The sequence below is a fragment of the Malaclemys terrapin genome, chromosome 4 (assembly GCF_027887155.1).
Source record: "Malaclemys terrapin pileata isolate rMalTer1 chromosome 4, rMalTer1.hap1, whole genome shotgun sequence".
NCBI classification, from domain to species: Eukaryota; Metazoa; Chordata; order Testudines; family Emydidae; genus Malaclemys; species Malaclemys terrapin.
Genome location: NC_071508.1, coordinates 10,184,463 through 10,210,814, shown reverse-complemented (window position 1 = coordinate 10,210,814; position 26,352 = coordinate 10,184,463). Strand labels below are relative to the sequence as shown.

At 48.9% G+C, this 26,352-nt stretch overlaps 1 protein-coding gene across 1 annotated transcript in view; it reads left to right on the top strand.

The window, feature by feature from the left end:
- The first annotated feature begins 7,275 nt into the window (after nucleotides 1–7,275).
- WNT2B (Wnt family member 2B) overlaps nucleotides 7,276–26,352 on the top strand; it is a 46,087-nt gene continuing 27,010 nt past the window's right edge. The window contains exon 1 of the mRNA XM_054027283.1: nucleotides 7,276–8,000. Within this exon, the coding sequence (XP_053883258.1) occupies nucleotides 7,819–8,000 (182 nt within the window). The 5' untranslated portion in view covers nucleotides 7,276–7,818. The remainder of the gene's footprint in view (nucleotides 8,001–26,352) is intronic.

Below are 26,352 nucleotides of genomic sequence, written 5' to 3'. Positions count from 1 at the left end.
ACACCAAGGGAATGAGAGTTTCCAGAGTGACTGACCTGTTAAGAAAATAGTTTGTTCCTTTGAAGTTAATGAACCATGAAAGCCTTTGAAAGCAGAGCCTTGTTTATTTACGCAGAGCAGCTCATGTGTATAAAACACACACACATTCTGTGCACGCTGCTAATTTGAATGAAAGATCAAATACACACTCTTCCGGCCAGAGCCAAGCAGGCCCTGGCATGCAGCAGTTTGTAGAGCAAGACTCGGGCTCCCTCTCCTTGTGAAATCTTCAGCCACCTTTGAGCCACTTAAACCCCACTGAGAGTTATTCTTAAATACAATCTAATAAATACAAGCCTGATTCAACCCCCCGTGAAGTCAACAGGAGTCTTTCCCTATAGTGTAGATCAGAACCTATGGACAGATTTTCAAGAGGACTCCATTTCCATCAGTCACCAAAACAAGGAGCTATGTTTCCAGAAGATTTCAGCAATTTGGATGCTGAGCTCTTGAAAAATCTGACACTGACTATGCCATGGGTGCTGTGCACTGTGAAAACTGGCCTTGTGGGTGCAGCTCCAGTTCTTTCTCAAGGACTAAATTAAATCACACACACACACACACACATACATCCCCTTACCTTGCTTTTTATCAGAGCCAAATGAAAGTCAAAGCACAAAACATGTCCCCTCCTCACTCTAAAAGTGCTCTTATCTCCACTGTCCACCCAGAGCCTCAGCCAGTCACTCCACTGCAAATCCAGAACCTCGATCATTCCAATCCTGAGCAATTTTCGGGCAGGTTCTAAATTTGCCCAGTGGAGGTCCCATCCGTAGACCCAAGTGATGGGGCTGCCCATTTGTATTCTTACCATCTGGAAACGAATGTGCTTTAAAGTACAATACTTGTCATTTCCTCTCTTCCTTTTCTGAAAAAGAACAAAGACCAGAGCCCTAGGTGTCCATTGTGACAGCACTACTACCACCACCTAAAGAATATAGCTCCCAGCTCTTCATCCATCCTAGGGTGGGGTACAGCCACCTATCACCATAGTATCTGGGCTCCTTCCACATAGGATAGATTGGCAATAGTGCAGGCCCTTGTGGCCTTCTTAGGCCTAGTCTACATCTACAGCTTAGGTCCACCTAGCTACATTCCAAGGGGCTGTAAAAACTTCTATGCCCTGTGTGACATCCCCCTGCTGTAGATGCAGCTAAGTCAATGGAAGACTTCTTCATCAATCCAGCTGCCACCTCTCAAGGGGGTAAATTTACTACAGGGATGGAAAACATCTGCTATTGCTGTAGTAAGCATCTGCACTACCGTGGCGTAGCTGCAGCAGCACGACTTCGAGTGTAGACGTGCCCTTAGAGCATCTAACTCCTCTCTCTTCTGGGGGGGTATACAAAGCTGTGTGTGGGATGGGGGGGGGGTTGGAAGTGGGATGAAGCAAGAGGAAGAAAGGGGAAATAGTTGATGGGAACTATTGGAACAATTTTCAACGGGTCATGATGGATTTGCCATCATTGGCAATAATTTAAATCAAGACTGGATTTAAAGTATATACTGGAGGAATTATTTTGGGGAAGGTCTCTGGCCTGTGTTACAGGAGATCAGACTAAATGGTCACAATGATCCCTTCTGGCCTTGGAATCTATGCTTTTTTCATTAGAAAATGCCAATTCATCAAAATCAAAAAAGTTTTCCCTGGTATGGGTCCATTTCAATGACTTTAAAAATAATTTTTGAAAAAAGTTTCAAACTAGTCAAAACATTTCTCAACATGTAAAAAACAATCTCGTTTTCTGGTTCAAAACAGCTTTGTTTCAAAACGTAAGTTACAGTTTACAGTATTTTTAATGGTTTTAAATGGTCACAATGAAAATAAAATGTTTCAAAATCAAAATGCAACATTCTAATTGACCCAAATGGTTTGTTGGGTTTTTTTTAAATGTATTTTTGGTGCATGAAAATTTTCAAGCTTTTGACCTTTCATCCCAATTTGGGACAGGACCATTTTTTGATTTCATAATTTGTGTGATTCTCAGTCTGTTTACAGTGGGAAAGCATCGTGAAATAGGAATGGTTAGTAATTATTTCCAACCAATTATTGATGAGAAAGCACAAGACTCAGGGGGCCTGCATCTTGGCGGGTATAACCCTGCCAGCAAAAAAGGAAATACAAATTCAGAGCCATGAATGAAGATTCAATACCAAAGTTCCAGCACTGAAGAAAGTTACACTTCATGGCAACAGCCTAAAGCAGAAACATACCCCCCCCCCCCCCGTGGGAAATATTACCAACTAGAGAATGTGCCCCAGGCTATTGTATTAGGTTGAAGAGAATGGAATACAGTATGTTCTGCTAGCAGCCCTCAGTGTTCGCTGGTGGCAGAAGCAGCCGTAAGATCATAGCACACGATACACTATGATGAGACTTCTAAACAAATCCACAGGCTCCAACAATAGTCTATATATAGATATTTCAATCTTTTTTCCCCAGCGGGACAGCTTTATAAATAAGATGTAATGCAATATTTCAGTTGGGTCGCAGACAAAAGGACCGAGCCCCACTGGCACTTGCTTTCTGTCACTGTACTTTTGAGAAGTCTAATTGGATTAAAAGCTGGCATCTGTTTCTGGTCTCAGTTTCTCTTCGGCCAGTGAAGTCATTATTTAATCTAACAATTGTAGGACGAAGGAAAGGGCCGAGAACGCAAGGGGGTGGGTCTGGCTGGAGACTTTGGCAAAGCTAAGTCGGCAAAAGATCCGAGGACTCCAGCAGATACTGAGGTTTGCAGTCCCATGAAAGCAAATAGGCACCACTGAAAGTGCCTGAAAAGCCACTCAGAGGAAACCTGCTCCGTGGTAGTCCAGACACCTGCTGGCATCCAACACCAGGGAAGGACAAGCCAGCTAGGGTCCAGAAGCCAGCTCTTCAAGGTAAGATCAGTCTTTGTGAGTCGCCGGACAATGGTTTCATTGTGATATCATTTGTGGTTTTGAACCAGTGTGAGGCAGAAGGGCAGATCCTCATCTGGTGTGGTGGCATAGCTCCACGGTCAATTAAGCCAACACCATGTTGCAGTGTTTTGGGGCCAACAGAAGCAAGTCTGACTGAGGCCATGATGGCAAATGCACAACCGTATTGAGCAGAGAGGGGTTATGATGCGAGATTTGGTGGTTGGGGAGATGGAGGGACAACAAGGCAGAGAGGTCCAGGGACAAACAGGGTCTTATCGGAGTTGAGAGAGTGAAGGGTTCCCAGTGAAGCGTAAGGTTACTACTCTTGTGCTCCCAAGCACAGAGCAGCAAGATGAGCAACTCTGCAGGCTGCCCATTGAACCTCAGAACGTGGTGTTTCTCCAACTTCCTTGCCCTGCTTTGGGGGGGTGGGAGCACTCTGGCTGAGCCCCCAACAGCCACCTGCCCTGTGATTAGAAGAAGACAGTCTTCTGAAGAGGCTTTCAGCAGGAACTGGGCTGCCTGCTCTCCTTGCATTAAACGGCAAGGGTGAAATCCTGGTCCCCACTGAAGTTAAAGGGAGCTTTGCCACTGACTCCAGCAGGCTAGGATGTTATCTCAGTCCTGGTGGTATATGGTCTCTGGGATGTCAGATTTTGGGTGCTGTCATGTGACAGTGCCAAGGAGTCACAGAAAGAGCTGTTTTCTTCTAACTCTGAACAAGGAACTTTATTGGAATAAAGAAACCAGTGTTATCCCTAAAGCCTTCTGTTGGTCTCTACTTCCAGTACCGCCTCCAGCCTCCAGTTCCTGCCTGGATTCCTGCTGTAGATTTAAAGAAACAGTACACATCTTCATGAAGTCTTGCCAACTATCACAACTTGATCATAGGTCTTGGGATATTTGGTGTTTTCCTTAAGGCCTCTGGTCCTGTTGTTACAGGACGATCTCAGCTTTCATTTCAAATGGAAAGTAAGTTTCTCCTGGTGCAAGAGGAAAGCTTGAGAAATGTGAATCCTGACAGCTCAGAACCCCAGCAGGCAGAACAAGAGAACCCAGCATTCATCAGTCTTTAAATTTCCCTAAATCCAGGGGCCTGACTCACCATTTTTGAATACTCTGGATGGCGATATTGAAACCGCTCACCTTACACGGCTGCCTCATTATAGTCTTCCCCCATTTGGTTGCTGTCCGAGAGGTCTGGCTTCCAAAGTGCTCACCTTCAGACCCGCTTATTCCCTCTCCCTCAGGAGTTTATATCCAAGATGTTTAATAGGAATGAAAAACAAGACAAATAAGTTTGAGGGTTGGGTTAACTTTATCACAGAGCCCTGAGACCATGCATAGCACCTGGCGGCTCATCCCCACCAGCCTGTCTATTCCAATAGGGGGAATTCTCCCTCTATGCTTATGTTACAAGGTGGAGTGGGGTCAGGCTGCTCTGAAAAGAGGTGATGCTGGGGAAACTGCAAACCATGGGGACTCTCCTTGAAATCCTTTCCATTAAAAAAAGAAAGCCAAATTGCCCAGATCCTGAACCTTGCACAGGAAAGCAGAGATCAACCCCAAAGTGTTCAAAAATCATGAGACAGCCCCCCCAAGCTCTCAGCTCAGGCTGGCAGTTCACACAGATGTGCGGAGACTATTTTCTCTGTTCATCGTTTTCCTACCCAGTGATTCCTCTCCATAGTTCTCACCCTGCAGTGACACCTGCTGGGTGAGCCCAACTAACATAACAGATCCCAGGCTCCTACATGGATGCACTTAGCCACAGTGAAAAGACAAATTCTGCAGGCTCAGGCCCTTACTCCGATGAGCAGTTCTACAGTCTTCCTGGGGATTACTCAGGTGAGTAAGGGCCTTGAGGGATCAGGACCTGAGCTAGAAGCCAAGCGTCTGCTGGCAATACAAGTGTTTAAGTTACCTTCAGTGATAAGTGCTGCAATCATGGTGGATTTCAGCGTGTGGGGAGCACAAAAACAGTCTGTGCTCCCCTCAGCTCCTGATTTCTGTTGGCCTGCTTCTGCCTCATAGCCTTGCCACTGCAGAGATATCTGAGCCCCCGGGGCATGCAGCAGCCCTGCTGTGCCTGACCCCATCATAGGAACACAGGGCTGGCTAGACTGTGTTCCTACAGAGCCCTGGCCCAGGGAGGTCAGCGTCCTGTCTGGGAAAGTGGTAGCACAAGGCACTTCAGAGGAAGGCTGTCCGAACCCTGCTGTAGCAATACACGCTGGGCAAAGGTCCCAGTGATTTCAGTGGGTGTGCTCCACCTGCATTAAGCAGATATTAGACACCCGGTTAATATTTCTGACTGAGCTACCACTCAGGGGGCTTGCAACTTAAGGCAACAGGACGTATTTTAACATGAAAGTTCTATTTGCTGCCTCTCTTGGTGTACTAACAGTCAGATCCATTATTTGCATTACTGTAGCCCGTGCAAGGTTCCTTGCCGCTGGGTGCTGCCCAGATGGACAGCAGTGCCCTCAAGAGCTTACGCACACACTTCAGACACAGGGCAGGAGAGATGGGAAGTGACTTGCCCAAGGTCATGCAGCACATCAGGGTCAGAGCCACGAAGACAGCCCATGTCTCCAGAGTCCCAGTCCAGTGATCTAGCCATTAGGTTATGCTGCCTCCTCAAATACATCGATTTAATAGCGTTTTGTCCAAAGCAGCAATTTAACCAAGCAGGGGTGGGAGAGAATCTGAAATTGTAAAACATGTCTATGCAGCATAGAAACCTAGCCTGGGGTGAACTCCTAGTTATGCAGCCTAAAAAGGGCAACTAAATCTCATGCTTCAGGGCATCATCTTCTCCTCAGCAAGGTTAGGAAGGATTTCTCCTACCATAAAGGGGACATTCTACCCACAGCAATTGGCTATTTCTGCTACAATGAGCAGCCCCACTTAAACCAATAAAGCTTGTCAGCTAAGACCCTGACAACACTTATGCACATGCTTAACTTTAAGCCTGTGAGTAGTTCCAGTGAAGTCAATGGGATTTAAGGCAGGCCCTTCAGTGTTTACAGGATTGGGGCCAAATGCTTAACTCCCTGCAAGGATTCATTGGTTAATGTTTGCAAAGAGCTGCTTTGAAAATGAAAGGTCCTGGAACAGAGTGTGAAGCATTTTTATTACTCTATAGCTGGGAGTCAGGAAACAAGTTATCAGAGGAAATTATAAAGATACACTGAACCCCAGAATTTTTGCCTGAAACCCATTCTGAGAAATCCAACACCAGGGTTGCTACAACCATCCCAATGGCCAAGGCCTCAGAGTGGACTGTCCCTCTCTCACAGACATTCTTCTCTGAGACCTTGAAAGGAAATCCTAAAAAGCCAAAGGCTAATGGGATCTTTTTTTTTTTTCAGCCAATATGCTCAGAGAGTCTCCCTCGCTCTCCCTGTGCACATGAAACCAACAACTGGAGTTAGCTACCTGCGCACACACAGGTACCTGCGCACACCTCTCCCGCTCTGAGCAGAGCCAGAATTGGTACAAAAACAGGACAGACAGGAAGCCGCCTGAGATCCGCCTGTAGAGAAGCCGGCATTTGTAACTGCTTTTGCTACAGGTTGGAATAAACGCTTTGGGACGTGCACCGAGATCTGCAAGATGCAAATGATTTGGGGGTGAGGGTGAGACGCCTTCAAGCAGCCTAATTGTCAGAGTCCCACACACTGAGCGCCCTAAATCACTCGTCACTGTTGGGAATCTGGGCAATGCTGGTTAGTGAATCAGCACACACCATCCCCCAGCTGCTCTGGGTTCTCTATCCCTCCCGATCGCCCCGGTAGCGGGGGGGAGGTCTATACCTGGGCAGTAGCGCCTCTGAGCCCGGGGGAAATCACAGTCACCCGTATCGGACCGTCTCCACAGGGAAGCACTAAAATAAGCCTGACTTTATAGGCGTGCGGGGCTCAGTGTTTCGGCGGCGGGAGGCCAAAGGAGCAGGAAGGCGAGTGAGTGGCTGGAAGTCCTGTCCCGTCGGTCGGGCGGGGACCCCAAGGCCCGCCGGGGGGATCACTGGCCTGAGGAAAGGCTGCTCCACCGGGGCTGAGCTTTCAGCGGTAACCCCGCTCCGGGAAGTGCTGGCTTGTTGGAAGTCAGGGTCCCCCCTAGACGCACTGCCCGCAAGGCTCGGGGCAGGGCGCGCACCATGCCCCGGGGCAGCCCCAGGAAGGGCTGGGGGTTCCGTGCCAAGGAAATCCTCCTGCTCCGCTCCCACCCCCTGCTCGCTCAGTGGTGCCCACCCCGGAGCCGGCCGCTCCCCGAGGCGCTCGGAGCTCTCGCCGGGCAGCAGATGGGCTGGTGCCTGGGGGAAAGAGGCCCGGGACCCGCAGCCTGCAGGGGGTGGCCAAGGCGCCTCTGGGGAGAGGGGAGCGCAGGGCCGGCTCCAGCCCAGCCGTGTCCCCGCGCCGCTGACTCTGCCCAATGAGAGCCCGGAGCGCACAGGAGCTGTCAATATTTCTAGGCTGCCCCCACGCCCGCAGCTCCAGTGTGTCCGCAGCCCCCGCGCCAGGAGCTCCATGGAAGCGGCCCCTTCCCTGCTCGGGAGCGAGCTGCCCCGGCCCGCGCTGGGGGCTTAGCCCTGCTGGAAGTGCCCGCCAGCGGGCGGCGCGTCCCCACGCCAGCCGGTGCGCCCGGGCGCATGGAGCAGTTCTCCTGCCCTCGGCTGCCTCCCGCTGCCCACGCAGCCGCGCGAGCCGTGGAGAGCGGGACCTGCCAAGCCGCGCTCGGCCCCACGGACGAGGCGGAGCCTGGCTGCCCCGGGAGGAGTGAGGGGGGCCGGCCCCGTCCCGCGCCCCGAGGGAAGCCGGATAAAACTTGCCCCTGTTCTTTCTCCGTCTCGAGAGCCGCCCTGGGGAAGCGATGCTGAGCTTAAGCCGCGGGGAAGGCGCTGGTAGGATTCCCTTGGCCCCCCGGGCCCCCGGCTGCAGCCAGCTCCCGCGGACAGCGGCCCCCGCCGAGGGCACGAATGCCAGCTCCCGGCTCTGCTTCGCCGTGGTGCTGGTGCTGCTGACGCTCACGCCCGGAGTGGACTCCTCGTGGTGGTAAGTGATTTGGGGGGGGGGGGGTTGAGGGAGCTGGAGCCCGCAACCCCTCCAGCAGGCTGGCTGGGGAGCGCTCCGGTTCGTCCCCCTGCCCGGACAGCTCGGGCCGGTCAGGGACCCAGCCCCGGGAGCCGAAGGTGCGAACGGGCTCCCGCCAGCAGCCAGCGCGCAGTGACAGCTGGTGCCTTCGGGCGCGGGCCGGGCTGGGCCCCGGGCTTTCTGCGTTGGAGGGGGGGGGGAGTGTTCCGCGGAGCTGCGCGCAGGGCGCAGCGAGGCTGGGAACGGCCGAGGGAGGACAGGGCCGGGGCTGGCTGAGCTGGGAGAAGTTACTGCCCTGCTGACCCCCCCCAGCCGGGTTTGTAACTAGCCGGGGCGCTTTCCCTTGGGCCAAAGCTCCCCCGGCGCCAACCCCAGAGCGAGCGGCCCGAGAGTGGGGGTCCCGTCCAGGCAGTCGAAGGCAGCGTGACACTCCGTGAAGACAGAACTGCTAGGCCCTAGGACCCCCGGCCCGGCGTGCTGGTGCCCTGCACCCCTTCCCCTCGCGTTAGCTCCGCTCGCCCCGACTGCTCCCAGCCCCAGTGCTCCCAGCAGAGGCGTTGGGGGCAGAAGCCAGCCCCCACCTTCCCCTAGCAAAACTGCCCTGTTAAAAGCCCCCCTCTGCCGAGGGGGGGGGAGAGAATACTGCAGGCTGACTGCTCGGTTGGCCCGGTTGTTAGGATACCGTCTCATGCCCAAAGCAAAAGTTTACGCTTGTCATTGTTAATGCAGCTAGGGAATAAACAGGGCTTTAGCCTCCTACTCCCACACTAGTTGTAATTTAAGGGTGTTTTTATTTTTCATACGTTGGAATTAAACAAAACGCTCCGTGAGTGACTAGGGCCGACCGTCCGCTGCGGCAGGACCCAGAACTAGCGAGGCGCTGGGTCAATACTGCAGCTAGTTACCTTGAGGGCTTGGTAGTACAAGCTGCGATCTAGAGCGTGGGGCTGTTATAAAACATGTAGAAAACCTGTTTATTTCAAATACGACTATTGGATTTAACTTCCAACGTGTAGAAACTGTCAACCCCGAGCTAAGAGCCCCGCTGACCATCCAGACACATAAGGGAAGAGGGGGCAAGAACATATTTCAGTCTCGTGTAAATTGCATGGTTAGCCCGAGAACAGGGTGCTTGTTAAAAGTTCGCTCTCTGCTGACGTGCCAGGAAATCATCTCACCCACCGTCTTGTTATCCGGAGAGAACCAAAACGAATTGAACAAACTAACCGACTCCAGCCTCTCAAAAAACTCAAACCACGCAAAGAACCGAGAAACCCGCAGGATTATACTCAGGCAAGGAGTCCGGCGGACATTTGGCTGAGTAAAAACTGCAGGATCGGGCCCGGAGCTAGGAGAGGATTGACGCCTGAAAACAGGTCCTGTTTCCCGACGAGAAGTTCCCCAAACCAAAATGACAGCGCCCCGTCCAGCCATGCCAACGCTTCATTCCCCAGGCTAGCACCGAACCTGCTTTCATGGCCCTGTTCCAACCTGCACAGCTCTGCGAGCAACTCCCCCCTCAAACACTGGCGTTCGCGGAGCAGGGCGTTGATCAATACAGACATAGGGGCACAAAGCCTCAGTTCTTTATTCCCCCACTTCTCCCCCCTCCCCCCCAAAAAAACTGCTCCCTGATTTCTCCTATCCTGTGAAAGATGTTCATTAGCTGCATCCATTGCAGATCAGGGAAGAGGGCTTACACTTTTCCTCCTTTATGCTGCTACAAGTTACGAAAAGGAGAAGGCAGTTAACTAACTGGTTGCTGTGATTTTGCTACGCACCCAAATCGCGGACAGAAATAGAAAAACCAATGGGGTGGGGGGGGTTCCGACTTCCACAGCCAAATACTCAACCTGGGTACAGGAGAGTAGGTCACTGCTGAATTCTGCAGCGGGCAATATTATAGAAAGAGGCGAGTCACCAAAGCTGGTGTCCTTTGGAGAATGCTCACCTGTGGACTTTGAGGATGGGAGCTTTCTGATCATCCTATGGAAGATTAAAACTCTCTGCCTTAGATACAGATCTATGGGGCTTCAGTATCTCTCTGCTATTCAAAACACCGCCTTTCAAGTTCAGCTTCAAGGAAGAGCCGAGCCAGAAACAGATCAAACCGAGTTTTCCCTTCAGAAGCCCCCTTTGTGGAGCTCTTGTCAGGTTTTGCTGCTACCAACCTTGGTTGAACTCCAGGGAAGGTCTGTTCTTCATCTCATCAATTTCCTTAAAATCGGGGATTGAAGCCCCTTGCTTAGGAGAACGGTATTAGGACCTGATCGGGAGCGGTTGTGAAATCGGTGGGAGCCAGGACTTGTTCAGCTCCTCTAGGATCGCGCCATTAGCCAGCAAAGTTCAATGAGCTGTCTCAGGTTTTGCTAATTCACAGCTCCAAGAAAAACGGCCAAAAAGGTTTGAAAGATTGTGAATGCAAGGGACCTAGCCTTGGGTCTGACAGGTGGCTCGTATTAAGAATCAGAGCGTGTTAGGGAGGGCTTGTTATGCGTTTTTGAGTTGCCAGAAAAAAAGAGATTTTTTTTTTTTGTAAAGCATTTGCTCATGTAGCAAAGTGAAGAGAAGATGGCATCACGGCTTTTCGTACTGCAGCTCTTAGATTCTCTGCGCCCATGGAGAAAGGTGGGAAAATTCCTGATTGTTCTCAGCGGTGGGGGTTGGGTGGAGGAGATCTCTTGAAAAATCTGGCCCCAGGTATATTTTAGGGGGTTGTAATGACCCATCACGACCCAGTGCCTCAGCATCTGCAGATTCTCTAACGTGAGATGAAACCCTCTAAAAATTGCATTTCAACCATAAAGTCCCCTCCCTGCCCCAGAGCCCCCAAAGCATTTGAAAATATTTTTGGCCAACACATTGTTTGCAAAACCTCTTAGCTCAGACACAAAAAAATAATCCATTTAAGTAGCAAAAAACCATAGCCAGTTCTAGGGTATCATGCTATAGATGCCCAAGTCAAAGAAATTGGGAGAGCAATTTAACCCACTACATTCTTGGGCTTTTCAAAGGAACCCACGAGATTTAGGCACCCACTAATTTTCAAAGGACCCTTTGAAGATTGCAGCTTTAATCCTACTGTTAATGAGCTGTCAGTCACTTCGTTAGAGGTTAGATTTTATAGCAGGAGACAGAACTGGAATGCCACACTGCTATTCATAAGGCACAGTGCCTGAATGGTTTTGGGACAGCTTCTTTTCTGGGATATTTGAATTAACACAGGAACTTTGCTCTTTCATACTTCACTTGCTCCTGATGAGTTCTTATTGAAATAGGTAACCCTGTCATAATCATCTCCATGACAACTCAAGTATGATGTCAGAGAGGACTCTTGCAGGGACAACGTAACAGGAGCCATTCAGCCTTCTAGTACTAGTCTCATTCCTTGTTAGTTCCCTCGGAAATAAGAAGCGGGGGAGACAGAGCAAGAGGGACCAGGAAAATGGAGAATGTGAGGTTTCCCAGAAGGCACTAGTGGCTCTAACATTCCAGTGATACTAAGACTACATCATTGGCTACTGCTTCTCAGGTTCAGGGAAGCGGTCAGTGCAGTCCAGCCTGCAAAAGGCCCTAACCCAACATGGATTTAGTTGCCAGTTTTTAGCAAAGCCAGAAAGTGGGAGTGAAAGAACCAAACCTGACAGTGAAGAGGAACTTGTCTTCTCACGCTGCTTAATTCATACTCTGCCTCAGTAGCTTCTTGGATGGCAGGTGCCCTCCAAGTGCTCTCCAGCCAGGAAGCTGGTTGTTTTTGCTGTTGAGGTGATGACAATTGCATTCTCATTGGCATAATCTCAGAGGCCACTTCCATAGTGGTACCCTGATTGCCACTGGACTGCTTCAGCAACTGGTAAGAGGGGAGAGGCCAAGGATGGTGTGCATTCAGCTCATAGCCCAGAGTTTAGTAATGAGGAAGAAGTGGTGACAGACACAAGAAGTGGAATGTGTGAACTATAGCACCCAGTACAATGGGGCTCTGGCCGCTAGTATAATGCAAACAAATGAACAATAATGCTGTTCCCAGCAATGCCCAGAGGAGGACTCATACGGCACATTCAGCCTGTGTGGATCTGAAGTGAGTGGGGCAGCAAACGTGCACCACCAACCATGAGTATCAGGTTGATACAGGCACTGGCCTGGGGCCACAGCTAGCTACCTATGGTGTCTGCCCCCAGCTTCAGGGCAGGTGAGACCAGAATAACATCCTCTTGGAATGTGAGGTTACTGATACATGAGGAGCTGAGGAAGGAAAAGGCTCAGGGACTAGGAGGGGAGTTGGAATATTTCAGCTCCTTACCAAGGAGGAGGGAGAAGGGAAGGCTGGTTAAAGGACTGTGTATTTGGGGGAAAGGGGCTGGAAGAGAGCCCTCCATGGGCCAGCTAACAGCATTTGGAGTAAGCAGTCATGAGTACTGGCTAGTCCCAGCTGAAGTGCTTCCTATCTTATTAACTGAGCTGGTAGGAAAAGGCCATTTAGTTTTCATGGGAAGTTTTGAAAGACTTGTTGCCCCATTTCCTCCAGCCTCCCCTCCCCCCCAAAAAATTCTGCAACTTTTCTTCCACTTTTCCAACCAAAACTATTTACTTGAAGTTTTCCTCCTGCTGCCTCCCCTACTTTTTCCTTTTTGCGACTGTCAGAGGAGGAAAAAGGCAAAGAAACAGGGAGAAATAAAATGACCCATTTGTTTCTTAGGTTTATGATGAAACACTGATATTTCAAAGGGAACCAATATTTTCTATAGAAGTTTTCATTTAAGAAAAGGCCATTTTCTGTTCAAAAACATTTGATGGATATGGTTTTGACCAGCTCTAATCTTTAGATTTTAGTAAGATTTCTAGGTTCTGTGCAAACATACCAGAAGATGCAGATCATGCCCCTCAGAGCTCACTCTACCATTCCTGCTCTCACACACAGTATAATCCTGTCTCCACTCTGCTGGTTAGAAAATAATGTTTGGTCAGAGGATTTCTATCCCTCCTCCTCTCACACTGTAAATGTAACTGACATTTTGATCACAAGGGCATGGGGAACAGGGAGTGAGATGTGATCAGTGCTGGGGAGCCAATAAATCTTATACAGTAACTCCAAATCGTTTGGAGACAGCAGACATCTGACAATGTCTCCAGTGTCTAGTGAGAACATGGCAAGAGTAGGACCTGTTCTGGATGAACAAAGCTAACTCTCCCTGTGCTGAATTACAGGCCATTCTGCAGCATGGACTTGAACTTCTGCTTATAGATCCATAGATAGTAAGGGCCAAATGGACCATTAGTCTGACCACCTGCATAACAGGTCAGAATTTCACCCAGATTCCTGCAGTGGAGGGAATTCTTCTTCCCTGGAGGGAGTCCCTGATCCAAACCCTCTGAGCTTCAGGCAAACTCCGATTCAGACTGGCATCCAGACTTGGGCTGACCCCTGGGATGAGGCCCCAGAAATCCTAGCACCTGCATAGCTACACAGGTCTGATCCAAGCACAGCATTGTTGTTGGATGCCATGGGTAACTCAGGAACCCACATCCAGGTGCCCAGACCTAGGTAAACTCTGCAGTGAAGGGATACCCATAGCAGCTAGCACCCTGAATGCTGCACTCTTGGAAGCTATGGATTTAGATGCAGGTCTAGCCTTTGTGCCCAGACTCCCTTCCCTCCCTACACTGAAGGATGGGTGGAGGGAGAAGAAGAGACTATCTCAACATTTTCAAACAGAACAAGGTGTGGCCATCATTGGTATTTATATAGCACTTTACAGAAAGTGAGAAAATACCATACCTGCTCCCAAGAGTTTACAGCCTATTAGATATTACAGTTACTGGCCTGCTGCTCTCCTGACAGTCCCAGTTCTGGGACTAAAGAGATCTCCTGGCTCCTGTTCTAACTATTCAGCACCTTCTACCACCACTAAATTCACATTAAAAATATTTTTAAAGTTGGACTTTTAGAGCTGTCACTCAGAAACTGGGCATTCTCAGGGATTCCCAGGAGATGGCAGGTGTGGACCTTTCATTTTAGTGACAGATAACAGCTAAGTTCTGTCTATCCAGATTCTTACAGGCACCTCCCATCACCGTGGTATCTGATCATCTCTCAGGGTCTACAATTCAAGGTCTCTCCCTCTTTCCAGCTGATAGAAGTAAATACTTTGTTAGATTTAGGAGCATGTTTAGCATGCTTTCTGGGGAAGCTGCATCTAGCTCTTATGAAAGATCTCCCACGCTCTCAAGATGACCCTCTTGGCTGGCAGTTTTAGTTCTGGCAGAACGTGGCTCTAGGGACGGGGTTTTGCGGAACCGGAAATGGCTTTCAGGTGATAAAACCCTGCGTGGGTATTGGCACTAACTCTGCGCTGGCTGGGGAAAGAATTCTGTTGCACAACATTGAGGTTTCAACATTTGTTTTTGCTCCACACTGGAATACAAACAAAACCTTTTTGCAACATAGTTGTGAAAAGGGCTGGTTTGGGTCTGAAAAGCTCAGGTGTTCACAGTTCAGATCTCTCTGGTCAGATGTGACCAGTGAGCCCTGGACCTCACATTCCTGATGAAAACTTTGTTGAAACCATTCTATCTCCTTGAAATATTTCAGCATATTTAGATGAAATGACTCTTCATGGAAAGTGTTCTGGCCAGCTTTTCTTTGAATGCTATCTTCCTCATGATCTAGATGGGTTTGCAAGCACATCTTTTATGCCATTGCTATTACAGTAAATGCTCCTGGTGGTGCATCATTCATTGTTTTTATTATTGCCAAATCCCTTTAGGGATTGACACACAAACTTGTGCCTTAGAGGAAATGCATCTCATTTTCCCAGTCAACTTTTAAAGGATTTTAATTGAAGGAACTGGGTCAGTTCAGCCAACAGTGCATGGAAAGGAAATATCAACCAAATGCTTCATCTAAACAGCAAATTCTGGATTTTTCAGGGACATCAGGCAGGCCCACGTTGCTTCAAAGTTCCAAGAATTGGCAAACTTTGCTAGCTGAAAACAATGTGTTTGTTCAAAGCCTGTAGCTCTGAATATTTGTTATTTACACTACCACGGAAGCTTAAGTTCAAATGATGACATGGGCTCACTTGCCGGTCTCAGAGCTGTGAAAGTTTGTGGTGCCATCACATCTGGGTTTGTGTTACTCAGTGCAGTTCAAGCTTCACAGTATATTGTGTTAACTACCAACAGCAAGAAGAAAAAGTCATGTATATATCACAGCACATATGTAGAAAGCCTCCAAACTATAAAGTGTTACTTGCAACACAATACCAACTGATCACCGAAATTGAGAAAGGAGCACAGAGGGAAAAAATCTCAGTCACATTTGCACATGAGCTCACACTGGTCATATACAAAATGACTTCAGGCCTGGGGAAGCCTGGTTATCCCCAGACTCTGCTCTGGGATACAGCCCACTTTGCAAAGCCTTACTCCAGTGCTTAATCCTATACACGATACTGGGACTATTGTATGAAGGAGAAGATCAGGCCCCACCATGGGCCTCAAATGTCTTTTGAAAGATTAGGGGCAGATTAAACAAATGTTGCTTGTCAATATAAACTATGCAATAAACAAATGTGGTGCAAGTAACTTAGTAGAGTTTACTCGCTGTTGAGAGCTTGGTTACTGGAGTGTGGAAAGTCATTTCCAAATAAAGGTTTGGTTAAAGAAGAATGTACACAAACATGTGCCCCCTTCTCCCTCCGACACCTAACCCTCACACGCATGCTCCAGCCCCCTATAAACTCAGAGCCACACAATCCTCCTTAGCTAACTTGTTTAATGCTAACCACAATCCTTGGAAACTACAAATATTTAATTTTGTCTGGCACCAGAACAGATGTGAGGCATCAAACTCCTTTGAGATAAAACAAGCAAGCTCATTCCCTGGCTCAGAAGCTCATGGGATGCTTGGGGCCACTTGGGTTCCTTTAAAACCACAGACACAGTAAGGGAGATCCTGTGCTAACACCGATTGTATTCGCATTGGGATTGTGTTTAAATCCCCATGAAGATGCATCCCAAAGATCATTACTGGGGCAGACTGGCAGTACCCAAGCCAGGAGGTCAAGTCAGACATTCAGTAGAAACAAGTCATCGGCATAAAGTCAACCTTAAAACTGACTCTTACAGTCAGTGTAGCCCTCTACTGAGGGTGAATTCGAGGGTTCCCTCCATGCTGATTGGCAAAGGATCTGTCACAGCCCCACCCAAACAGCTTTGGCCCACACAGTAGCAGTTTATGCTTTTAGCTTGGAGGTGCCCGGTTCAATCCCCAGTGCATCTGCCAAGACAGCAGCTGTCACAACAGTTCTCTACATAGCTCTGCCTTGGTTTGCTTCTCTCTTCCACAATACCTGCCGCAAAGTACAGAGCCATTCCTTTCCACCCAGTCTCATTCCGCATGGCTGAGTAGGGGAAGGAGGATGCGACGGGCAGGTTCCCAGGAAATGGACTCTCTGGATAAAAGGAAGTGTTCACACACTGCTGCTGAATGGTAGCAATTGGGGGTCACAAACCATCAGATTTGTGCTGACGTGCTCTAATGCTCGCTATCCAACAATGGCAATACGTGTTGGGTTTGTTGTTGGTTTTTAAGTCAAACCCAGCTAAAAATGAACTCTGGCCTGTGGAATTGTTCCAATGTGTGTTGGTGGGAACCTATTGCCACAGATGGGTTCTCAGGTCATTGCACACAATCTGGTCCAATTCTATTTCTTGGTTCATTCTGCAGAGGAACTTTTACCTAGATGGTATTTCACTGAAGAAAATGGAGGTTGCAGGGGGAACTCATCTGTTGCTGTTACAAACCTACTAGTCATCATTAATAGTCACTGCTGCAGTGCTTCAAGGCCCTAACGGAGATCAGGACTCTCTTGTGCTAGGCTCTGTCCAGACACAGGAAAAGGTCTCTGTCCCGAAGATTTTACAATCCAAATACACAAGACAGAGGATGGGAGAATTATTATCCTCATTTTGCAGATGGGGAACTGAGGCAGAGAGACTAAGTGATTTGTCCAAGGTCACACAAGGAGGCTGTGGCAGAGCCAGGAATCCAACCCAGATCTAAGTCCCAGCCCAGTGCTGGAACCACAGACCATCATCTCTCTGAGCTACCAAAGGCCCTTATCTGAGCTCTTGAGCAGGGTAAACACTGTAGTGGCTAGGAACTCGCAAGCCCTGGCTTCTAGCATTGGTTCATTGTACGAGCTTGCGCAAGTCGCACTGAAGCCAGGGGTCAGGAGTATTGAGCACCCTCAGCTCCAGTTGATGGGAGATGCAGGTGCTCGGCACCTCAGAAAAATCAGGTTCCTCTGTGTATTCGCTTCCTATCCATCAAATGGGGGAGTGATACTTATCCACCTTCCAGCCTGGACTGAGCTAGGTTTCCATTCCCTACTGCTTTCTAAGACCACATTTGTGTCTTCTCTTCAATACATTCTTTGGCCCAACACTCGGGAGACCTGGCTTCTATTTTCTAGCTTAGCCATTGACCTGCTGTGACAAGTCCCTTCGCCTCTGTGCCCATCTGATCTCTGTGCTTCTTTGGGAGCGACATTATCTCTTCCTATGGGTTTGTACAGCACCAAGCACAGAGCCCCAAGCTCAGTTGGGGTTCTAGGTACCACAGCAATACTCTCACATAACCAAGATGGGTGTCAGTATGCCATTGGCCAGTTCTTGGGGGCAGGCTCTTTGATTCTTCAGATCCAGAGGAGATCAGTAGTTTCTAGACACTTGTTTATGAAACAATTCTCTGTAGTATCCACAATTTGATACCACAGACATTAGGGCTGTGAGGTCATGGAGTGGAGGGTTTGATCAGGAATCAGCCACAGGGCTGGGGAAATGTAAAAAAAAAAAAAAATTAAAAAGTGACCAGAGCGCAAAGAATGGAAAAACCCACACAAATTAAATGGGGTTGGGAGATTTAACAGCATAATGCTGTGCAGTGAGACCAGCATTTTCAATATACAGAGCAGTGGCTCTAAGGAAATTAGGGCTGTTAATCATTCCAAGGTGTTAACAATTTTAACAGGCCAGGATGGCTCCACTCCCAGTACGGCTTAATAAAATATTACGGATTTATAACAACAAAGTAATATCTTGCACATATATAGCACCTTGAGGTCAGACAGCTGATCATACTGGTCCCTTCTGGCCTCTGACTCCATGAATGAATCCTAAAGTGCTTTGTGGTCAGCTAGAAATTCTGTACCCACAGTAGCCAGGACCAGGAAAGGAAGAGAACACAGAATCCATGTGAAACCGGCTCAGGGGATAGTCATCCTGTTTGGCATTTGCCCCCTGCTTTTGCAAAAAGCCACCATGGGCTCTTTAGCAACCAAAAGTGACTGGGATCTCCATTTTACATCTCACCTAACAGACCTCTTCAGTCTCCCGGTGTCCTCTAGCACCACACCAATGCACTGGTTCAGTAATGAGTCAATAGGTGGGACTCTTCGCAATGAGTCACCAGCACCCACTTCCTGGAGCAGGGAGCACCATGCGAGGCCAGGGGTTTAGTGCACAGAAGGATTGGCCCTCCACGTCTATGATTCTCTGTGATAAGTTGTATGAGTCTGTGGCACACCGAAAATGGAAACCACAGGGACAGTGAAATAAATGGAATATTAAACTAGCTAATGCAAATCAATGCCACTGGGCTGACCATCTTGCTCATGTTTAAACTAAGTGGATGCAGAACCTCAGAACCCTGCTGCAGGTTCATCTAACTGTGGCACACGTGGAGCACTGGGTATCAAAGCAACTGGGAACTAAGGGGGATTCCATAGGGGAGCTGGAAAGGTCAGAGAGGAGATGCAGAGGTTTCCCCTCCACACCAGCAAATCTTTTCCAGCCCAGGCCAGCACCACCTGAAGTGATGCCCAGTGGCAGCCTGGGGATCTGCTATATGAAGTGAGTTCATGGCCCTAGACCACTTCCTATGGCCTGATTCTGCAAGGTACAGGGATCCCTCTAAGGCAGGTTCAGAGCCCTTCACTCCAGTGGGTGCTTGCACTCCCCCCTCAGGGGGCAGAACGCTGCCCTCACAAAAACCATCGTAACACTGCCAGTCTTGGAGAAGAGGCAGAGAATGAGAACAAAATCTGGAAGCTAGGTACACAGATGTCAGGACTTTGGAGGCTTCAGGATCAACCTGTCACTTGTGGATTTTTGTGGCCTACTTCACTGTGCGCACTGTGTTGAGGGCCCGGAGACCCCAGTCTCTTCCCTCCACAGAAGAAATCACAGCAAGGCAAAGCTTCCCCGTGCCTGCACTTACTCCTTGCCAGAGACGGCACTGTGCTGTCCCTTCCAGAATAGGATCCTATAACACGCCCTCATACATTGCCCCATCTACAGCTGGCAGCAGCCCATGTGCCAGAGATCAGAATTAAACCTTTAAAGAATCCAGCACTGATCCATTCGCCCAGCAGCTAGGACAAACATCCTGTGCTCACGAGTCATGTTTGACTGAGGTTATAACTCAATTGAAGAGATTCTGATGGCACCGCTTGCTTAGCTGCAGAGGAATTACATGCTTAGCATTTCTTCCAAATGATGCTGGGCCTACTAGCCTGAGTAATAATAGGTGGGAGCGTGAAATATTACAGGCATCCAACAGCCAGAGGAGGGTATTGAATGGGGGAAGAGTGTCTGATGCCTGGGCCAAAAACAATGGATTGGCTGCTTTTAAGAAAGCCTTGTTAAGCTCTGAGCCTGTGAACACTGCTCTGCCGAGAGCCACAGGATAAGGCTGCCAGCATTTCTTTGCTTGATCCAGTCTACCTGCAGCTGCCAAAGCCGCTGCTTGTGACTAAGTGGTGACTATACTGAAGGGGTACGAGGGAATCCAGAGCTTCCAAACTGTCTTAAGGGAGTATAGGAAAGTTGAGTGCCAGGTACTTCAGTGTGAAGGCACCACCTACTCCACCATTCCGTGTTGGACCTTTCAGAGCAAGTCTTAAAGCCCAGTTTGCCCTAAGAGCCTGCTCCAAAGGGAGTCAATCGAAAGTCTCCTACAGACTTCAGCGGGCTTTGGATCAGCGCCAACATGGATATTTTAGGAGTTCGGATTTACTCTGCTTTCCTTGGTCAAAATATCCCCTCCTGACTCTGCCCTGCGGTGCACACTGTACGTCCTGAGCGATGTTCAATTTGGGTGGTAGTGGATAGTCTGCAAGATGCCTTGGGAGCCTTTGGGATGACAGAAGATGCAGGAAGAGCAAATATCCTGGCATCAGTTTGCAGTCACGACCTCTCCATGCACTACAGAGAACTAGAGCTAGCACCTCCTGCCTTGGCTCGGACCACGCCGGGGCCGGCAGCCCGTGGACCCTTTGTGTCTGAGCTGAAGTCAGTGGGTCTAAGGCCTTGCCTCTAGTCAGAGGTGCAGAGGAATTTAAAAGCCAGCTTAGTTTTACCAGTGCAAATCCATGTGGACACCCTTAATTTGATTTAAATCTTGTTTATCATATTTAAGTAATTTAAACCAAGTTAAATCCGTTCAAAACCAACACCTTTCATTGAACTGGTGCAACCCTGAATGCAATAATGCTGGTTGGAAAATGGAATTACCTTCCCAGAGCAAATCCTGACCCTTCAACATTTTGACATTTATTGTGAAACAAACTGCAAAAATATTATGATTTGGAAATAATGAAAAATGTTGAAAAACATTTGAGATAAATGTTTCACTTCAGTAATGTCAAAACGTTATGTAAAACGCATTCATAATATTAAATGAATATTTATCATACAAGTCTCTATAAAACAGACATTAGCAAAATAAAGTAAGAGCCAAAATGATTCCTTTCAACTTTCTCCCATCTAAAATCAAAGACATCACCACACTCCCACAAAATGTTTCAATTTGACAAAAATGCATTTCCCCACCCCCACCCCAGTAGAAACCTGTGCTATCGAGCACTAGGCTGTGTATATCCTAAAGCCAGTCAGAGAGGTTCCTATTATTCTAGCTCTCCGCTCCCATCAGATCACTACCAGAGCCCTGAATAATGACCTTGACTGTTGTGAGGTCAGTAGCGGGGAGGCCTGGACAGTTTCCCTGTTTGCTCAGAGCACATGGCTTGTGTTAGAGAAGGAGAATCTCCGATATTCCGGAGGAGCAGCTAGTATCATGTTGGTATTCTAGCAGTGATTCAATCCCCACACCACACTAGGAAGAGGAAACATTTTTGCTTTCAAACTAGCAGCCTGTCCCATAAACATGACCATTCTTTTCACCCCAGAGCCCTGCCTGGATTTCATTAAAGCCCTTTACAATTGCCATAAAGAGCCCAAGCATTTCCACCAGAGCGCCAGAAAAGCAGAAGTTTCCCTTGATGTGTCAAGGGACAACCTTAATTATTTTCAGACAGTGAGACGCTCTGCTTTGCTGACGGGCAGCGATGGATGGAGCCCCTGCAGGGCTGTTCTAGTCAGGATGCAATACCCATCACCAGAGCACCTAAGCACCTTCCAGCAGTGCATTACACCCGGTGCCTAACATCTGTCACATTGTTTGGTCTCTCCAAAGGGAGAAGCATGTGCCGTGGAGTGTCTTGCTCTGGTAGGGGGTGTCATATCCACACATCTGTTGCTGTATTTGTTAATGAAGGGAAAGAGAAAAATGCGCCAATACACTTGGAGTGCTGAGGTTTGCGATAGCTCCTGGAGGAGTTTTATTCCCCAGCCTGGGACCAGACCACAAGAAGTTGTGTTTCAGTGTGACAAGTTTCTCCCTTGTTGCGAGTTCCACTGTCCTAGAGGAGTTGTTGATGACCATGGGCTTTGTCCCAGAGCTTTAGATAGTCTTTGCTATCTCCTGGGCCCAGGCCATGGAGCATTTTGACGATAAAGACCAAACCTTGAACTTGATCCAGTATTCCATCGGAAGGCAGAGGAGAGGATAGGTGATGTGCTCATGGAAGCCTGTGTTGCTGAGGAGACACAAGGCCACGTTCTGTACTAGTTGGAGCTTCCTACATGCCAAAGGCCTCATGCCCATGTACACCATTGCCATAATCCAGCAGAGAGGTAACAAAAAGCCAGAATAACGGAGGCCAGTTCAGCTTCTGCCAGCATGGGGTGGAGTTTCCTAACCAAGCAGAGATGGTTGAAAGCACTGCTCATGAATGCTGCTACGCAGGAGCTCAGCATTAGTGAGGAATCTAGAAGTCCTCCCAGACTAGACCGAATTGGCCATTGGGGCAGAGAATTTACCTTCTTTACCTGGACCATTGGGGCTGGGGTTATTGGTAGGAAACTTGTGACCCAGTTTAGGTTTTTGTTGGTTTTTTTTTTTTTTTTTTTTTTTTTTTTTACACCACACACACAAATTAACAAAATTAAATTGATTTCCTTTTTGTTGATTGTTTCACTTGCAACGAGCCCTGTGCTCCCAGGCTTGAGCTGGGGCAGGCACAGAGTTTGCCGGCCATTGCTACAAGCAGCTTTCCGTGTGGCCCTAGTGCTAAGCGGTATTTTGGGAGTGGATTTGATTTTTAAACAGCAAAAGCTGGGACGTCCTCTGGGTTATGTCTAAGCTGAGAATAAGCGGATTTCCCCCTTCTCCCTTGGCAGCTCTCCCCCCTCCTGACCCTTTGAGTGGCCCCGTCCCCTGTGGAACCCAGGCAGTAGCCCCTGCCTTGCAGACCTGAGTCTGTGCCTCCATCCCCCAAGTGGATCTCTCCCCCACATCACCACACCAGGGCTGGACTCCTCCGAGGCTGCACACTGGTGCTATAAACACCCTAGTGCAGTAGCACCTGCTTTCCTCCCAGGGAGGCTTTAGACAGACACAGATAATGGAGGTGCCTTCCTAGGGAGCAGTAGGACATGGGGATCTAATTGGGAGCAACTAGGGTCAAACCCAATTGACCATCTTAAGGCTTGTTGGCTGTCCACGTAAGCAGGGCTATAAATCAGGCTGCATGATGCAGAAGCAGTTCACTCACTTAGGTGAAAGTGAGCAGTGGAGGGAGAAGGGGCATGAAGATTCTTAAATTGCCAGTGTTCTGTAGAATGGTTTCTTTTAACGCCAGCAGGCAGACTTTGCTAATTTATCTGCACATTCAGGGCCGGCGCCAGGCACCAGCGAAGGAAGCAGGTGCCTGGGGCGGCCAATAGAAAGGGGCAGTACGTCCGGGTCTTCAGCCACGGGTCCTTCACTCCCTCTCTTCCTCTTCGGTGGCACTTTGGCAGCAGCTCAATTGGGTTTTTCTCCCCCCCACCCCCCCTTTACCGCTTGGGGCAGCAAAAAAGCTGGAGTTGGCCCTGTGCACATTCCCTGTAAGCCTATAGCACAAAGCCATTGCTGGGGTAGACGGGGAAAGATTCTGCACTACCACACAGGCAGGGTTGTCAATTCTCCCAATTGCTACCAAGTTCCTTATTCATTGCTAGAATGAAAAGGTTTCTCTGGTGATTCTTTACCATGGTCTCATATCCCTCCTGGCCACAGGCCTATTGCTAGATATCTGAGACAAGTTAATGGGTGCAGGCTTTTCAAATCCATTCATGTAGCAAAAATTAAATACATTTCACAGCAAATATTCCCAGATCTTTGGAATATTCGGTACATTTGCTTGAGGCCTCAGCGTGCTGGGTCTGCTTGAAACCTGATCCCTTGTATACAGCAGCTTCCCCATGGCCTAGGCACCGTAAGTGCCACTTCAACCCAGAGATGCAGAGACCGTGTGCTGCCTCTACAGAGGGTGGCTGAGACGTGTCTGGTACCGCTGAGGGGAGCATAGCGCTCATTGCTGATGGCCTTTGCAGAATGAGAAGCAAGGGCTGCCCAGGTCCCTGTTACAAAAGAACGCTGAGCACAGAATGATTCATTTCTAATTCAGGCCAGAGAAGTTGTGGCATTTAAACAGGAAGTTTACCTGAGCCTGGTCTATAAATGTGTCAGCTGTTCCCTTGACTGGGGCTTGGTAGTCTCACATGCAGCACAGCTTTAAGAGCGGGCTGCAGCCTCAGATGCAAAAGAGAAGGGGCAGGATGGAGCCATAGATAGCTAGTAGAAGACCTGATGGGGTGTTTGCCAAGTCCTTTGGGGTGTGTATGCCCTGGGAGCTCAAAGTGCATGGTCAGGGTTGGGGACAGCTTATAACCTGTTCTAAATCCTGTATTCAAGTGTGCTGTCTGTACTGACCTCCCCAGCACCCCCCAAAACCACAACTCGGTCACTGCAGCAATCCAGGCCGCAGGGCAAGTTTGTTCCATGTTAGGAGCAAGGATCAGAGGATCACAGGGACAAGTTCTGTCCTGGAGCAAAGCTCAGATCACGAAATTCAATGACAATGGGGCAGGAGAAACACAGCAGGAAGTAGTGAGAAAACGACCGCCTAGCCAATAAGTGGAAAGATGGGTGTCAAACCTTCTCCCACGTCACAGCCACAGCTCCCAGAACATTCCAGTCAGCCTGGGGACCGGTCATGGCAGATTGTGGAGGTATGTAACAGGAACGCATCTTGCTGGAGAAGGAAGCCATAAGCCAATTCCTCTCTGCCGCTTGGTGTCACCCTAGTGCTTTCAGGGTGCTGCTTGTTACAGAGCCAGGGCCGGTGCTACCATTTAGGCAAACTAGGCAGTTGCTTAGGGTGCCAAGATTTGGGGGCACCAAAAAGTGGTGCCCCCCATTTATTTATTTATTTATTTACTAACATCGTTCCTACGCCCCCTCCCCGAGTGTGCGGTCACCGCTCCACTTCTCCCACCTCCCAGCGGGAATCAGCTGTTTGGCGCTGCAAGCCTGGGAGGGGAGGAGAATTAGAGTGGGGGCAGCGTGCTCGGGGAGGAGGCGGAGCAGAGGTGAGCTGGGGTGGGGAGCTGCCGTGGGGGGGGGGCGCATGGTGGAAGTTTCACCTAGGGCGTGAAACTTCCTTGCATTGGCCCTGTACAGAGCTGGGGGTAGAAGCAAGGCAGAGGGATTTTTAAAAACTTATCTGCATGCTGAAAGTCTGCAAGAGATTACTGTTGAAGAACAAAATCCCCTTATGACATGGAGGTGGAACAGGAACCAGGGACTGTGGTCCCAGCAGACGAGTGACAGAGGCTCGGTCTACACTTAAGAGTTAGGTTAACATAACTACATCAGAGGTGTGAAACAACCCACACCACACTGACATAGCTATGTTGACCTAACCCCCAGTGTAGACAGCTAGGCTGGCAGAAGAATGCTTCCATCACTGTAGCTAACTTTACTCAGGGAGCTGCATCTCCCAGAAAACCTCTTTCATCTGTGTAGGCTCCATCTAACACTACATATGTGGGTCTAGACACTGCTATGTAGACTCCATGGCGTAGACACAGGCACAGCCTTTATCCACTGTGCAACAGCCATTCCTGCATGCAATACACAGGTCTTTCCTCCCTTAATCCATAGCGGAATTGAATGTAGAACCTCAGGAGAAGCGATGAGGGTAGGAAAGCCCACAGCCCTGCAGACCTTATTTCATAGCCAGAGCAGTAGGAGAGCAGGGATGTGACGCAGGATTCAAATCTCTCTTGGATGACCCAACCTAGTGCCAGCAGCCTTCTGAGAACATAAGCCCCCATGGGAATTTTTCAAGAACTAGAGTGCGCACTACACAGGAACACCCGCTGATAGGGGGTTAAAAGGAAACTTGTACTGTTGAGTAAACAGATGCGTCTGCCTCCAGTTTGTGTGTTTATCTTAGAAGCAATTTAGGGTTCTCCTTGTTTATAAGGATAGAAGTCAGCAGATTCTTAGAACGAGAAAAACAACTGGAAGCCAACATGTGACAGTTCTCTTCTGTTCTCCCTCCGCACTGGAGGAGCCTGCACTCAGAAGCAATTGAGAAAGAGCCCACGTCAACTGTATATTTGGATTTGCTTGTAAGACAAATTTACCCATGGGGGGAAAAAAAATAGTAGCAGGAGGTCAGAACCACTTTACCTCCTTGACATCTCCGGCTCTCAAAGCCACTTGCCTGTGTGTAGAGCAACCTCAACTCTATAGTCAGCACTCAGATTGCCAATGCTCTCAAAGTGTGTTATCCAACTGCTCCTGAAGGGAAGAGTAACAAAACAGAAGGTGGAAGCTCTGAGAGTAGGAATCAACATTAGCCTGGCATCTCCCATGATCTTCCTTGAGGTTCACAGCCATCTCCTGGCAGCTGTGGGATCTGAGCTCTGTAGAAATGGCAGGTTCGGATGCTGTTCTAACGGGTCTCCTGGGTGCTATTTGTAAAGAGTAGCATTGAGGACAAAGTAGCGACGTGTCATTGCCAGGTGATGCACACACAGAGCATCAACCCTGACCTCTACTTGAGCTAATCAAGTA